This window comes from Pollachius pollachius (genome assembly GCF_949987615.1).
Source record: "Pollachius pollachius genome assembly, chromosome: 12".
In the NCBI taxonomy this organism is placed as follows: Eukaryota; Metazoa; Chordata; class Actinopteri; order Gadiformes; family Gadidae; genus Pollachius; species Pollachius pollachius.
This window is the reverse complement of record NC_136945.1, coordinates 16,984,742-16,999,668: the sequence shown is the minus strand read 5'-3', so window position 1 is coordinate 16,999,668 and position 14,927 is coordinate 16,984,742. Positions and strand designations below refer to the sequence as shown.

Here is a 14,927-nt window from a genome sequence, read left to right as displayed (position 1 = left end):
TAATGGTGGCCTGTTGCCGCTTATATCTGACTCTCCGAGACAAGATCCTTAACACCTACATCAGCAGTGACTGAAACATCACCAATATAAACCATAGAACACTAATACCAAAACTGTACACACGTATTGCCTTCAATGTATCTCTGAAAAGAGAACACGGCCACAAACTTTAGTTTTCTTTTTCTTATCCTATATCGTGAGGTAAAACTTAAAAAGCGCTTCGCTTCCGTGGTTTACGTTTGACTCAGTTGCCGTCAATCCTTGCCAGATTCTCCAACTCTTTCATCACCATGGAAACACAGGCTCGCTCAAGGACCTTTGTGAATTCATTAATCAAGTCACACACGTGCGCACCCACGCGCACGTGAGAGCACACGCGCGCACGCATGAGCACACACGCGCACGCACAAACAAACCAGGAAACAATCCTCAACCGGCCTGCTTTTTTCTTTTTTACCATCGAAACCCATTTCCGCATGCATCCCCTCCTCCTCCCGTCCTCCACCCTCCCCTACCCCTCCTCCTCACACCACCCCCCCCCCCCCCCCCCCCCGCTACATGGTGCCCGACTTATCCCCGGCCTCGTGCACACCCGCGGCGGCGGCGGCGACGGCGGCGGCGGCCGGGCTGGGGAACAGCATCTTCTCGGTGGGGGTGACGGCGGGGCTTCCCACCCCCGACGACCCCGAGCTGCTGGAGCGGTGCGTGGTGGGTGGGGGCCGGGCGGGGCGGGCGGGCGGCGGGCGCAGCTGGGCGCCGGCCATCCGGGCGGAGAAGGAGGAGGGCTTGAAGGTGGACATCATCTCGGAGGTAGAGCTGCTGCTGCGCCGCATGGCGGCGTCCGGGTCGCGGATCACCATGGTGTGCAGCGGGCTGCCGGGCTCCGAGCCGGGCCCCGGGGCCGGGCCCTTGGCGGGCTCCAGCAGCGTGTCCAGCACCACGTCGGGGGCCTGCTTGGCGGCGTTTTGGCGCTCCAGCTCCCGCAGCTCGTGCAGCGCCGTGTTCATGGTCTTCTCGATGTCCTGGGGGAGGGGGGGGGGGGGGGGGAGACACGGCCGTCAGAGACAGGGTACGAGGGGGGAACTGTTTCCCATCAGGTGTCACATATAAAGTCACAGATTTGACCTGGTTACTAGCTATTAACAGAATGCTGATACTAGTTTTTTAACTATTCCAGTGGTTGCAATTGATATTGTGTTGTCTCAGCTTAAGGGAAGTTGACTTAAGGGAAGTTGGTATTACTTGATATCCAACAGACAGAGAGAGACAAGAGACGGACAGACACAACAAGATAGACAGACGGACGGACGTACAGACAGACAGACAGACAGACAGACAAGACAAAACAGACAGGCAGAGAGACAAGAGACAGACAGAAACGACAGACAAATCAGACAAGACAGAGAGACAAGAGACGGACAGACAGAGAGACAAGAGACGGAGAGACAGACACGACAAGACAGACAGACAGTAAGACCAACAGAAGGACAGACACCGCAACATATACACCACAAGACAGCCAGGCAGCCAGGCACCTCGGCCAGGGCGTCCGTCTCCAGGCCCTTGTGGTCCCCCAGGCTGCTGTGGCGGGTGTTCCCCGGGACGGGCCTCAGCGGGTGTCCCTCGGGGTAGGCCTTCCTCTCGGGGTAGTTGATGCTGCCCGCGCTGCCGAAGGTCCCCAGGCGCCTCTTCTCGGGGCTGTCAACGCGGCCCTTGTGGAGGGCCACCTTGTGGGGGCTGCTGGGGCAGGCGGCGGCCCTGGGCGGGGTGTCGGCCCCCCGGGTGGGGCTCTGGGTGTCCGGGCCACCCCGCTGCCTCGGGAGGGCGGCGCTGTCGGAGCGTAACCTCACCCTGCGGAGGACAGGTCACGACGGGTCAACAACAACAACAACAACAACAACAACAACAACAACAGCCACAACAATAGACTAGTGCAACGTGTAAGGGACCGTGTCCACAGTCTTTTTTCCACAATGAAAATATAAATAAATAATTCCGCTACATTTCCGTTGTTTGTTGACTGTTTCCATGACAACTAGCCATGTGAGCCCCTTATCTCCTAGCGCAGCATGCTAGTTATAAATTCCTAAGCCGGATTCATACTTTCCGCGCCTGCGTGTCTCTGCTTTGGTACGTCGTGGAGCGCGGAAAGTATGCACAGGTTTTTATTATAAATCCGTGAGTGAAAAGCGGCGGCATATGCAGAGACAAACATTACGGTTTTGTTACAGTCACTGACTCCAGAGTCTATCATTAATAGGAAACAACCTCCTCTTTTCGCACATGAAATCACATATAATCACATATAAAAGTGACGTGGTGTCAAGATAAAAGCAACAGGGACGACAGCATTGCTTTTCTGAAAATGCCAAGAGATTATTAACCTGAATCACCCGGCCGTACATTGAGTCAGAAACACTGACAAATATGATCGGCCTTGCTTTGCTTTTGATTTTGGTTTAAGTGGACCCGGGCCCTGAGCTTTAAGTAACGGTAGTATACCATACCTCCCCATCATCCCTCCAAAGTTGTATTCGGGGGACTGCTCACTGGGGGAGTGGGCGCCGTTCTTGGAGGAGCTCTTGTCGTCGGCCAGCAGGGGTCCGCTGCTGGCCTCGCTGTCCGCCTTCTGGCTCAGGTTGTCGGAGAAGGCGTCGTCCCTGGGAGGAGGCAGACCAACAAACCCAACAGTATCAGACCCACACCGGCACTGATGCATCCAATTAGTGTCCATTCCTTTAAAACTAAAACTTACTAATAAACAATATATATATATATATATATATATAAATAAAAATAATGGACTGTTGTACTGGGTAATTGGAACACACTATTATGATGGTAAAATCTGAATTTATGGATGGACAGTTATTAGCAACATAACTGTTTTTCAATTTTAATGAGCATCCGTGCAGACACAAAAACTGCGTCTGCATAAAAAACATAAAGCAAAAGTAGCACTCAAAGTTTTACGACATACTCGACAAATTAGCTGTCAAAACACAAATAACCCTCTCACAATGAGGTGTCTCTTGCTATTTACTCGAACTGAAGGTAGAAAATGAGACTAACGGGAGGAATTATGTTTTCTTTCCGTACAAATGACAGATACCAAATTCCAAATCTAATTCCAAATACAAAAACCTGTTATCAAACAACTCTTTTCCAAACTCCATTGACTGGTTACACAAAGTATCTTCCACCAACAAGACTCAATGGTACATTGCTCAAAAGAATCCTGAAAACATTAGCAATCTCCTCCCAATTCTCCAACGAATCAAAGGATCCAAAGGCTTCCTTCCAACCAGACGACAAACCCGGCTGATACTAGCTCAGATAATCGGCCTTTAGTCCCATCCCCTAGTTTGGACCACCGCCCGGACAGCGAGGCTAGACCGGTCAAGACCGGTCGTGCATTGCTGCGTACTGCCGAAGTCTGTTTTTAAAGTCCCCGACTTTAAAAGCAGCCTTGTGGGTTGGGAGGTTGAGGAACCAGGGGTTGCTCAGTAACTCACATGTCCTGCACCACGATGTACTGGTGTGGGATGAGGCCGTCCACGCCGTTGTGCCGGCCCTCCCACCAGTCCTGGGAGGCCCGGTGGTACAGCAGGAGGGACGCCCCCTTCTTGAAGGACAGCTCGCGGGGACTGCGGCCCACGTAGTCAAACTTGGCGATGGCCTCGATCTGCTCGATCTCTGTAGAAGCGTTGGATGAACACGGAGGATGAGACACATACATGAAGTACGGCTGAGGCGCTGTATAGCTAATGAAATAGTAGTTTGGTTCAGCCAATCATGGGAGAGCGATCAAATCCCTTAAATCCCCCCCAAAGTCCTACGTGAGATTCTATTAAACAGAGCTTTATGCAGAGGGGCGGCTGAGGGAACGACAGATGATTTAGTCAGAAATTAAATCAAGGGTTTATTAGGCAGCCATTAGACAGGAATGCGCTATTTATTCCCCGATGCAGCCATTTTTAAACATCAGATATACATGTACCTTTGGCACATGCTTCAAAAAGGTTTCCCGTCAAATGTTATATTTTATTCACTAAGCCGATTACAGAAACTCAACGAGACACTATCGTTAAAAAATAACAGAAAAAAACCTGTGATCTGGATTAAAAGGTGTTTATAGTAACACCACCTTGTTGAGATGAACATTAACAAGTCCAAGGGCTTCACACTTCCAAGCCTGGGCCAGGTGTGATTCTGCTGGCTCACCAGCAGGGGTCAGACAGGGTTAACCACATTATGATTTAATGGATGGTATGAACATGCTCTCAGCATGAGTGTGTCTCTGAACTAAAACAAAGCCTTGTGGGTTTCATTTAGAGATGCACTTGAAAGAGCCAAGAACAGAGAGCATAACCAAGAGAGTTATACTAATAACATTTCCTGTCGCACAAACTTTAGCTTCTACCGCGAAAATATGGCTCATCATTATTTTCAGTTTCCTCCTTAATATGGCTGCTTCTTAAGTCGGGTGGAAGACGGTCATCAGACACTTCAATGCTCAGTACTCTCTGCCCTGTGTAGTGGGATATATGTATGGACCTTTTGTTGAGCCTTTCAAATAAGAGAAGAGAGAGGCTGGGGACTAGAAGAGAGATAGGGGGGTTGTGATATTGAAAAGGGCAGTGCATCTTGCACTCAGGACCAGTTCAAACAAACACCAGGTTAAAGGCACTCCAGGAACAGGGGTCGGTCAACACTGTCAGAGCTTACCAAGTTGTCTGACATTTAAATTACAACCCTCATGTTATGCAGCGTGATATAAGCACCAGCCTATAAACTATTGATTGAAAGTACACTTTGGATCGCATAGGAAAAATGTACCATGTTGTCCCTTGATGTGTATTTCCATTTGGCGCAGTGGAGTACGTCTGCCCGTCTCCAGGTTTATAATTGCATCATAATCAGCCCAGTTTCACCAGAAGTTAGCTGTAGGACAGCGTTCATATCCCTGTCTCGTCTAGACTAGAGCACTCACGCGACGCATGACGCCATCTCGAGCAGGAGTGAATACAGCAAACATTGGGTGTCCAACAGTACTGGTGAGACTCTGTGTTGTACTACTGGGGTACTGAGAACCCAGACTGGGCCTGCTAAAGGGGCTACATGATTAGATGACGGCTAGAGAGAGATCAGACCTTCGTCGCTGGTGGGTGGTTCGGTTCCGTTGTCGGCCTCGTCGATGGTGCCTGGCTCACTGTGAGGGCTGTCACTGCAGGAGGAGAACCCAAGCGATAAGGGTTAGGACCACATGATTCAAAAGAAAACGTGTCTCTCAATGCAGAATGTATTTGGTTTCAATTTAAATATTTGGTCAGATCAGGCCGCCCTCTGATGTGGATGTATCAATCAGATAAAACAAGAAAGGAATACAGTGATGAATCATGTTTTTATAGTTGATGTGTTTATGTATTACATCATGCCCCCCCCACCCCCCCGCTGGTGATCCGTCATATGGCTGTTATTTACCCTGGAGTCACTCAGGATATGTCTCCATGTCTTATCAAAGCAGTTTGTTCAAAAGGCCTGCAGTAGCCTAGGCCCTTTAGATGCAGTGATTCCTTTAAATCGCAAATACTGAAGACTGTTTCAAAAATAAATAGTAATCTCAGCCCTCATGTCCCCGCCGTTAGATTAATAGATTTACAGTATCCGTGTAACCGCATATCAAACGTAAAACCAGGGTGTTTCGAACATTTATTTAGTTGAATCGATTCATTATATTTTAAATGATATTCCTAAAATGAACCACATCCGAAGTAGAAACAACTGCAACAATACAACTATTATTATAAAAGTTAAAAACAAAGCAACATTTTTTCTTCAGCCAATGAGGGCAAGGAGGGCAGTGTAGCCACACCCCCCTGTGCACGTCTCTTCCTATAACCTAGCAGTCCGTCTAGAAACGGCTTCATATATATTTCAGCAGCAGGCATTAGCGTGTCAAAAAGAACCGCCATGATACTCACGCCATCGGGGCTCAAGTAGAGGTGCCCTCCACTCACCAGTACTCCTCCCCCCCGCTCATGCACTTCTCGTAGACCGGGCCCTCCAGCTCCCGGTGGCTCGGGAAGATGACCTCGGTGTGGACGATGATGGTTTTGATGACCTCGTTGACCTGCGCCTGGCAGAGCACGGGGTCCTGGCCGTCGGGGATGGGCATCAGGGTGGGCCCGAAGCAGATGGCGATGTTGTAGGGGTCCATCATGTTCTCGTCGCTGTACTGGGACAGACTAGGGGGGGACAGGGACGTGGGGCAGTGTGGGCTCAACGGCTGGGACTTTAAACAACCACAGGTTCTAAATACTCTTTTAGGTGTTTTGATTGGTAGCCTTTGTCGTCCAATCAGCTGGACCGCATCCAATGGTGATGTACTATCTGGTATTTTCGATAGAAGTAGGCACTTCTTTCAAAAGCTACGTCTTATCGTATCGTAGCCATCAACGTCGTGCTGATACACTTTAGTTTCCCTCTTGTGTGATTGTGCTTGAGTATTATACTCCAGCTTTCGCTCCTCTCGATGCACGGAGCAGCCGTCTTTGACCCCGAGGTCAGCGTTTTAAGGTTATCCGACTTTCGGGAGAGAAATCCGACTACAGCGGAGTGTTCCAGCCGGAATTCCAGACGAGGAACTTAATAGTTCCGACCTCCAGGTTCAAACGGATCGCAGCCTTACAGCCAAACTAAAGCGAGGAACGGAGAAGGTCACATCCCCAGAGCACCCTGCGCACAGCCCCACAGGGTGTCTGTGAGTCGGACGGGTCATCGGAAGGAGGAGGCGTTATGGACGGGCCGCCCCCCGTCCATAATAAGGTGAGGTAACGCAGTTAAAGCCACAGCTGGAAGACATCCAACATGAAGCGGCATTAGAGCAGCACCAGCTCAAACTTAAGACGTGGATTCACGGCCCCCTCTTTCTGCAGGGGAACCCAGTAAAGTCAGAAGGAATAGGCTCTCGTAAAAGGGGGACAGGTATACTACTACTACAGACAAATGACTTCCCCGGCCTCCCCCGTGAATTACTTTTAAAAGCACTTGGGACGGATCTAGTAACACACAGACCCAGATCTACTTTTAGTTGTGTCGGTTTAATTTGAATGGGGCTATTTTGGAGTGGTCGTATTTTGTTGTTAAACAGAGATTGAAACACGCGGTTCGCTCAAATGTATTCAAGAGCTCTGCTGTGTCGTTCCAGGTAACGCATATCAGTTGTTTTTTTTCATGTGTACTTCTGAACAGATGAAGAGCAGACTCACTGGTTGAGGAACGAGAACAGGTATCTCATGACGATGATGATGGTGCGAGGGAGCGTGACGACAATCTGCTGGATGTGGTGCGCTCGCTCCGTGCCAGACTCCAGCTCTGGAACACAACGACAACACAGCCCAGACTCAGTACTGCGCCAAGCAACCGCCTCTGTTACTACGGGAGCATGCTGCATCATGGGAGCCGCTCACACCTTTACACTGTGTAAAATTTCTCGAGCGATTGGTCGATATCTTGTGACACAAGCAGTTTGATTTCCACAGTCTGTGAGTGAGTTTAATAACATGGTATTATAACAACTTGCATCTAGATGGAGAGCATCAATATAAATCATTTGTTAGCAAGAATAATACTTTAGTTTTAAAAGTGCTGAGAGATGGCCGAGAAAGTGGCAATCATACAATGATTCCTTAATGAAGTATGTCGTTTAATTTTCAAAACTGTCAGTTACTAGCATTCTTTTGCTTCCTACAGTTTTTTTACCCAAAGAAACTCATTATTTTTCAAGGAAAAAACGAATATTTTGGTAGCCAATTGAGTTATAATACGCTGGCAATCGTGTACCATTAAACAGAGCAGCTGGGTTTGACTTCAACTCCAGATTGCAGATTAAAAGTGACAGATTTTTCTTTTTCTGTGTGTAGTATCAAGAGAGATTGTCAACAAGCCACACTCAACCATGAGCCAGAGATACCGTTGAAATAATGATTGCGTGGTTGAAAAGCTGACAGAGGCGTCAATCAACTGAATCTACAACAGAGAGCTAAGTAACGGAGTATGGTTGAAAAGAGTTATTTGACACTTTAATAGACGGCCACCTCTCACCAGTGGGAGCCATTTAGATAAGAGAGAGAGAGAGAGAGAGAGAGAGAGAGAGAGAGCGAGAGAGCAAGAGAGAGAGAGAGAGAGAGAAATGGTTTATGTGGTGTTCTGACAGCACACAGTGTTCTGATGTGTGACACACTTTCCTCTTGCAGTTAGGTTCTAGTTCTAGTAACCGCCATGGGTTGTGGTGGTGATGAAGATTGTTTCCATGCACTGCTGTTTCACAGAGGATCAAAGGTGAAGCCCTTCCTGTGTGGTGAACTGCGACCTTGCTGCCTCAGTGTAGAATTTGTTTGTGCGATTGGCTGGTTTCTATCTGGTACGCCCGGTTGCCACAAGGACTTACTGATGGTGGAGATGAGGTCCAGGAAGCGTTCCTTGGGAAAGATGGGGTTCTCAAGACCCCTGAAGTACAGCTTGAGGACCCCCGCCACCGAGTTGATGTCATGGTCGTTCTGGTCGTCCACCAATGGATCTTCCCCTGAAGAGAGCAACAGAGAAGAGGTTCCCTCCGTTGTGAATTATGCTGAGACCCCAGAACACAGATCAAACATGAACACAACACTGGGCTAACGAGAAGATCAAGGGAACTGGGGGGATTTACATTCAGGGTTTTTGAGGGCTTGAGCGGGAGCAGTTATGCCTGAACACAATGGAACAAAATGAACGTTGAGCCATCTGTAGAGAACAACCGACAGTGGCAAGCGATGACTCACCTCTCTCAAATGAGTTTTTAATGTCGTTGACCTCCACCTGTGACCCGGGCACCCGGAATATGCCCTGCTGTTGCAGCCCTGAAGCACGACAACACAAGAGACAACCAATCAGAATCCAGATGATAGAAGCCCCCCGTTGTCATGACAGGCACACCTCAGTGGAGGTGACGCTAAGACCCCTCCATTAACAGACTAAAGCCTGAGAGAGAGAGAGAGAGAGAGAGAGAGAGAGAGAGAGAGAGAGAGAGAGAGAGAGAGAGAGGGCAGGAAATGTAATCTAGCTATGAAGGCAGATGCTTTTTTTTTTCTGTTCCAGGAGAGGGGGGCCCGGCCACACTGAGGGTCCGGGGCATATGGCTTCGGTTATATCGCTCCTAATCAGTTTTCTGGAGTTTCATTAGGTCCAGATTCAGGGGCCCGGGAGCTGCGGGCTGAGAGCACTGAACTACACGCAGATGTTTCAGCCAGACTGAGAGGAGCTATGGTGGGGGGGTGGGGATTCACGGTGTACTGTCTAATCTTAGACAGTACTCGAACAGGACTCTACAAAGGTTCCAGTGTGCACCGGGCCTGTTGTATCATGGGTGACTAGGCTGGCTAGGAGCTCCGAGGGACACCCCGGTAGAAGGCAGGTCGTGTCACACTCTGTGCCCGAGGCGGTCTACGGAAATAGGATCACCTTGTCACTCTTTTTTACGGAGCTGAGCTGAGTTCGCTAAGGGATGCGCTGCTCCATTTCTTTCCACGTTGAAGATCATGAATGATGTTTCAGGAGGACTCACCGTAGAGATTGATGTATCGTACACAGCTCTCTACAACCACCGGAATAGGTTGCCCTGAATCCTAAAACAGGGAAATCGACAACAAAGCAAACGCTCACATATTGATTTGAAAATGACGATACAATACAAATCGATCGGCTGTTTCTTTTTACGTTTTATAAGCCATCAAACTCATGTCAAGACAGGGGAGTACATTGATCCAAAGTGACTTACAGTCAAACAACAGATACAGCCAATTAAGAGAAGACACAACTCTTAACAAGAGTATAACTAGTGTAGCGTATTAGAACAGCTGTTAAAAGCAATCAGGGAAAGGCATTATCCCCGCAATGAATACGGGGGCTTCTTTTCCTGTTAGGGAGCCATCGGGCGCAGTACCGGTTCCCTCCCCCAAGCAGAAGTACCTGAATGCGGGCACGGGCATTCCTTCTTCCTCTGGGGACAGGAAGCAGCAGAAGGAAAAGAGAAGCAGAAGGAGAGCAGAGGGAGGGAGGGAGGAAGGGAGGGAGGGAGGAGGACAGCAGAGAGTTATCTAGAAGCGAGGGGTAGCTCAGATGACAGAGCCCTCCGGAGTGTTAGCGGAGAGACTTAAGCGCGAAGACTGTCAGCGACGGGACGCCGCCAGAGAGGACTGTGAGCACAGAGGACTGTAGGCAAAGAGGGGGGGTGGGGAGAGCCAGGGCCCAGTCCCTGTCTGCTCTCTTAGGGTGGCAGAAAAACACTTAAAAGCATGTAGAGTGCAGAGAACAGGGGGGGAGGGACGGAAAGAGAGAGATAGAGAGACAGAGAGAGAGAAGGAGAGAGAGAGAGAGAGAGAGCGTATGACAGCGAGAGAGCAATCAAGAGAGGAAGAGAGATAGCGAGCAAGAGAGACATAGGGAGTAAGAGAGCGAGAGACAGCGAGAGAGAGCAAGCAAGAAAGAGAAAGAGTGAGCAAGAGAAAGATGGAGAGAGAGAGAGAGAGAGAGAGAGAGAGAGAGAGAGAGAGAGAGAGAGAGAGAGAGAGAGAGAGACACACACAGCTGGCAGCCACTGCTTGTGTGCGTCGACCGAGCCGGGGGGAGTAAGGACGCAGAGAGGGATTAGATGTTATATACCGTCACCAACGGGGGGAGTCGGCAGAAGGGGGTTGGGGGGGAGTAAAGAGCAAGAGAGAGGATGCCTTTTCCTCCGGCACTGCAGCAGGAAGGGGAGGGGGGGATGCTCAGTTATGTGCCACGCCACGGTGACCGGAGGGGGGCGTGGCAGGGTGGCAGGGTGGCAGGGTACCTGGATGAAGCTCTCCATGTTGCCGTTAAACAGCGTGTGCTTACACAGCGAGTGAGGCCGAGGCTTCCGCATTTTCTGTGGTTTAGGGGGGAGGGTGGGGGGCCTGAGGGGAGGAGGGGAGGGGAAGGGGGGGGGGGAAAAAATAGAAAAACACGCACACCACCGTACTCTGTGAAACGGGCAGCAACACTTGGAGGTCCGTGTCCGTGTAAAAAATATAGGAAAAGTAGAAACCTGTTTTGGTTAGGAAGGAGGATTGAACGTTTTTTTTCTTTTTCAGGAAATAGTAAATAATTGGACATCTTTTCTTTTTTTTTTTTTTACGAAAACAACTCCATGTTGGGATAACGTAGTGCGTGTGTGTGTTATTCAAACGTGCTGAAACTGCCCTCTCGGTGACCCCCGGCGTGCTTACTGGGTCTGGTCCCCGACGGCTGGGGTGCGCTTGGTTTATTTAAAACACAAGACGGGGTTAACGAGCCGCTCATGCCTGTTATTGAAATGCAATTTGCGGCGTTCATAAAAAACAATCCATAGCTGGTAGCTATCGTTTGATGTGCAGCGCGAGCTAGAGCGGCCCGCTGATTGGAAGCGCTACTACAAATGGGTCGTCGCTAGCAACCGACGCGCTCCGTAAGACGTGGCTGTGCGGTGAGCGAGATAAAGGCAATTATTTGGCCTCTGCAGTATTTATTATCTGGAGGGACGTTTTTTCTTTCTTCTTTCTTTGTCCATTCACTTTGCGATGGACTAGACACACAATGAACGAGAACACAGAAACACACACACACACACACACACACACACACACACACACACACACACACATGTATAGATAACTAACATACACGCACACACGTACCCACCCACTGAAACGAATTATCTTCATTAAGGATAATAGAGATGCAGATGAAATCACTCTTGACATCCCTGACCGACATTAATTACTTCTGGAAGGTATTTCCATAATTGTAAGACGAACACAATGAGATAATTTGTCACTTGTGTAACGATACTGGTCCCGGAAAATGTTAGTTATCTTGTATTTGCACAAAAGGATGGTAAATATATAACATTTTGACTTAATGCTTATTTATGTGGGACAAGGGCACCCGGGACCCAATATGCATATCTCATGAAAAGTGGATTCCCTAGGCCTGTTTTTTATATGCTGAATTGATTGGGTGGTTCTCGGTGGCTGAGCGGTCATAAAACGCTTTGATGAACACGTGGATATCCTACCTCGTGGTCCCGCACTCAGCCCGCTCTCCTGTGACAGAAACAGAAAAAAAAACAGAAACGTCAAACCATCTCCCGCCTTTTCTGCCGGGCACATTTTCGCACAGCTTCAGAGTTCTGCACTCAAACTCTGTGTCCAGCGGTGTGACTGAAAGGCTTCCACCAAAGACAGCATGGGTCTTCTGGGAACCGGGTTAGGAAGTAGCACTGAAAGTATTCTGGGGGCCAAATCCTATTCAGCTCCTGCCCTAGAAGCCTCAGGGGGCCTGTGGGACCCCCGCTCCCAGGGAACAGAGAGGGACGGGGGGGATGGAGACAGAGTGCTGGCTGGGAGAGATGGAGTGTGTGTGTGTGGAGTGTGTGTGTGTGTGTGTGTGTGTGTGTGTGTGTGTGTGTGTGTGTGTGTGTGTGTGTGTGTGTGTGTGTGTGTGTTGGGGGTCATCCAAGACTGGTGACACTGAGCGATGTCTGCTCCGGCTCATTGAGCCTTTTGTCCTGACAAAACACACATGTGCACCAGCACACACACACACACACACACACGCGCGCGCACACGCACAAACACACACCAACCCCCCACCACACACACGCACACTTTTGGAAATGAAAAATAAACACCCCATAGCTAGTCCGAGTTGAAGCCGAGGGAGTGATAATGTGTTTAGGAGCCCAGGCTTGAGCTGGTATCCGGGTGATAGCAGACGTGCGACTAATGTAGCGTTCGCTGAGAAGGCTCGGGTGCCAGTCGTTTAGAAAGAGAAGTCATTTAACAGAAAGAACTGGAGGACATGAACTGGTACTGAGAGAGAGAGAGGCTCTTTGTGTCTCAGGGACTGGACCACTGGCTGTGGGTGGTGCTGGGGATGTGTGAGTTTTTGTGTGTGTGTGTGTGTGTGTGCATGTTTGTTTGTTTGTCTATGTGTGTGTGTTTGTTCGCCTGGGTCTGTGTGTCTCTGTGTCTCTGTGTCTCTGTGTGTGTCTGTGTGTGTGTGTATGTTTGTTTGTTTGTCTATGTGTGTGTGTTTGTTCGCTTGGGTCTGTGTGTCTCTGTGTTTCTGTGTCTCTGTGTGTGTGTGTGTGTGTGTGTGTATGTTTGCTTGTTTGTCTATGTGTGTGTGTTTGTTCGCCTGGGTCTGTGTGTCTCTGTGTCTCTGTGTCTCTGTGTGTGTGTGTGTTTGTTTGTTTGTCTATGTGTGTGTGTTTGTTCGCCTGGGTCTGTGTGTCTCTGTGTCTGTGTGTGTGTGTGTGTGTGTGTGTGTGTGTGTGTGTGTGTGTGCGCGCGCGTGTGTGTGCGTGCCCGTGTGTGCGTGTGTGGTCTTTATGTACCACAACAACAGCAGGACCACAGTATTCCAACACTGCTTTACTTGAGACATAAATGCAATGTGTTGTTTAGTCTCCGAGGCACTGAACAAATCGTGCACGTGCGTCACCACTGTGGTCTAGTTTTTAACCACATGAATTAATTCAACCCCAACAACAAGGAGCATTAAAGCTACAACCAAACATAAATGCGGGTAACTAATGTGAAACAGCTTTCCACTTGGGTAAGGTTTGCAAGCGTTTGCATATCAGAGGAACCAATGTGTCTTCTATGACGGCAGACTCAACACAACATATTGACTGATGTTCAAGTTGACATTGCGGGGTTATTAATCTATGCAGCGAGATGAGATGGAGGAGGGGGGAGCTGTTCCCTTCCATAGCCTTCATCATGAAACTGATTCATGTACGTCCCGGTAACACACGGATATGCATAGACACGATTGCAGGTGCACACACGTGCGCACACACACATGCACACACTATCAGACACCCAATCACACAGACATTATAGTGGGTGCGGGGTAAAGAAGCTAATGAGCAGGTCCGACGGATCAGATGAATAATTTAAGCAGGGGAGGTACCTGGGGTCCCCATATGGCCCGTGCACAAACACTCAGATCCTCCCCACACACACCCTGAACCTGCCCGCTAATACGGCCAGCTGGGGCCCCCCAGTCATTGACACGCAATGGGAGAGGATTGCGGTACGCCTGACTGCCCTCTTGCCAGGAAGGGTGGAAAAGAGAAGAGAAAAAAAAAAGAAAAGAAAGAAACCCACCGGGGGCCGTTAAAGTAATTACGGAGGAAGGCGCGAGTCTGTTGGTAAATAAAACATGAGCGCCTGAACCGTCCCACGCGTGTAGCGCTGGTGGCGGTGCCGTCACATGTGCGGTTCTGCGCGGCGCCAGCTGCGAGCATGTGATAGGCCGCTCCATAGAGGTACCCCCCCCCCCGGCGCACCGGGCAGATGCTGGAGCGGACCTGGGCCCTGGCCGGCCTGATTGATTGGGCGTGAACTGTTCACGGCTGACGTGACAAGGGTCCCTTTGGGAGGCTTGGGGGGAGGTGTGTGTGTGTGTGTGTGTGTGTGTGTCTGTGTAGGTGTGTGTGTGTGTGTGTGTGTGTGTGTGTGTGTGTGTGTGTTTGGATGTGTGTTAATGTGTGTGTTTGTGCATGTGTGTTTAGATGTATGCGTTCGTGTATGCGTGCGAGTGTGTGTGTGTAGATGTGCGTGTGTGTGTGTGTGTGTGTGTGTGTGGCGGGTTGATTTTCCTATTATTTTTAGCCTCTGAAATGGAGTCCGGTTCATCCTAGCCCCTCCCTGGTGCCTCCATCATAGCCGGGTGAGGGTCGCCATGTCTCCCTCTCACCAGCAGGACGTCCACAGAGAAGGGGTGGAGTTAAGGTTGGGGGGAGGGGCGGGATGTTGACAACGACTGGTAGACTGGTTTGGCATCTGGACACGTTTTTTTCTCTCCTTCCATCGCCC

At 49.7% G+C, this 14,927-nt stretch overlaps 1 protein-coding gene across 2 annotated transcripts in view; it reads right to left on the bottom strand.

The window, feature by feature from the left end:
• Window positions 1-554: 554 nt before the first annotated feature.
• The window catches only part of srgap3 (SLIT-ROBO Rho GTPase activating protein 3), a gene marked incomplete at its 3' end in the record, with an annotated part of 53,374 nt that continues 39,001 nt past the window's right edge, over window positions 555-14,927 (bottom strand). For both annotated transcript variants that reach the window (XM_079748436.1, XM_079748437.1), the window contains 12 exons: window positions 12,116-12,143; window positions 10,874-10,976; window positions 9,605-9,665; window positions 8,823-8,900; window positions 8,453-8,587; window positions 7,272-7,377; window positions 6,021-6,248; window positions 5,154-5,227; window positions 3,516-3,696; window positions 2,508-2,660; window positions 1,536-1,851; window positions 555-1,022 (listed from right to left, as the gene is read on the bottom strand). In XM_079748436.1, coding sequence (XP_079604562.1) covers window positions 555-1,022; window positions 1,536-1,851; window positions 2,508-2,660; window positions 3,516-3,696; window positions 5,154-5,227; window positions 6,021-6,248; window positions 7,272-7,377; window positions 8,453-8,587; window positions 8,823-8,900; window positions 9,605-9,665; window positions 10,874-10,976; window positions 12,116-12,143 — 1,931 coding nt within the window. The remainder of the gene's footprint in view (window positions 1,023-1,535; window positions 1,852-2,507; window positions 2,661-3,515; window positions 3,697-5,153; window positions 5,228-6,020; window positions 6,249-7,271; window positions 7,378-8,452; window positions 8,588-8,822; window positions 8,901-9,604; window positions 9,666-10,873; window positions 10,977-12,115; window positions 12,144-14,927) is intronic.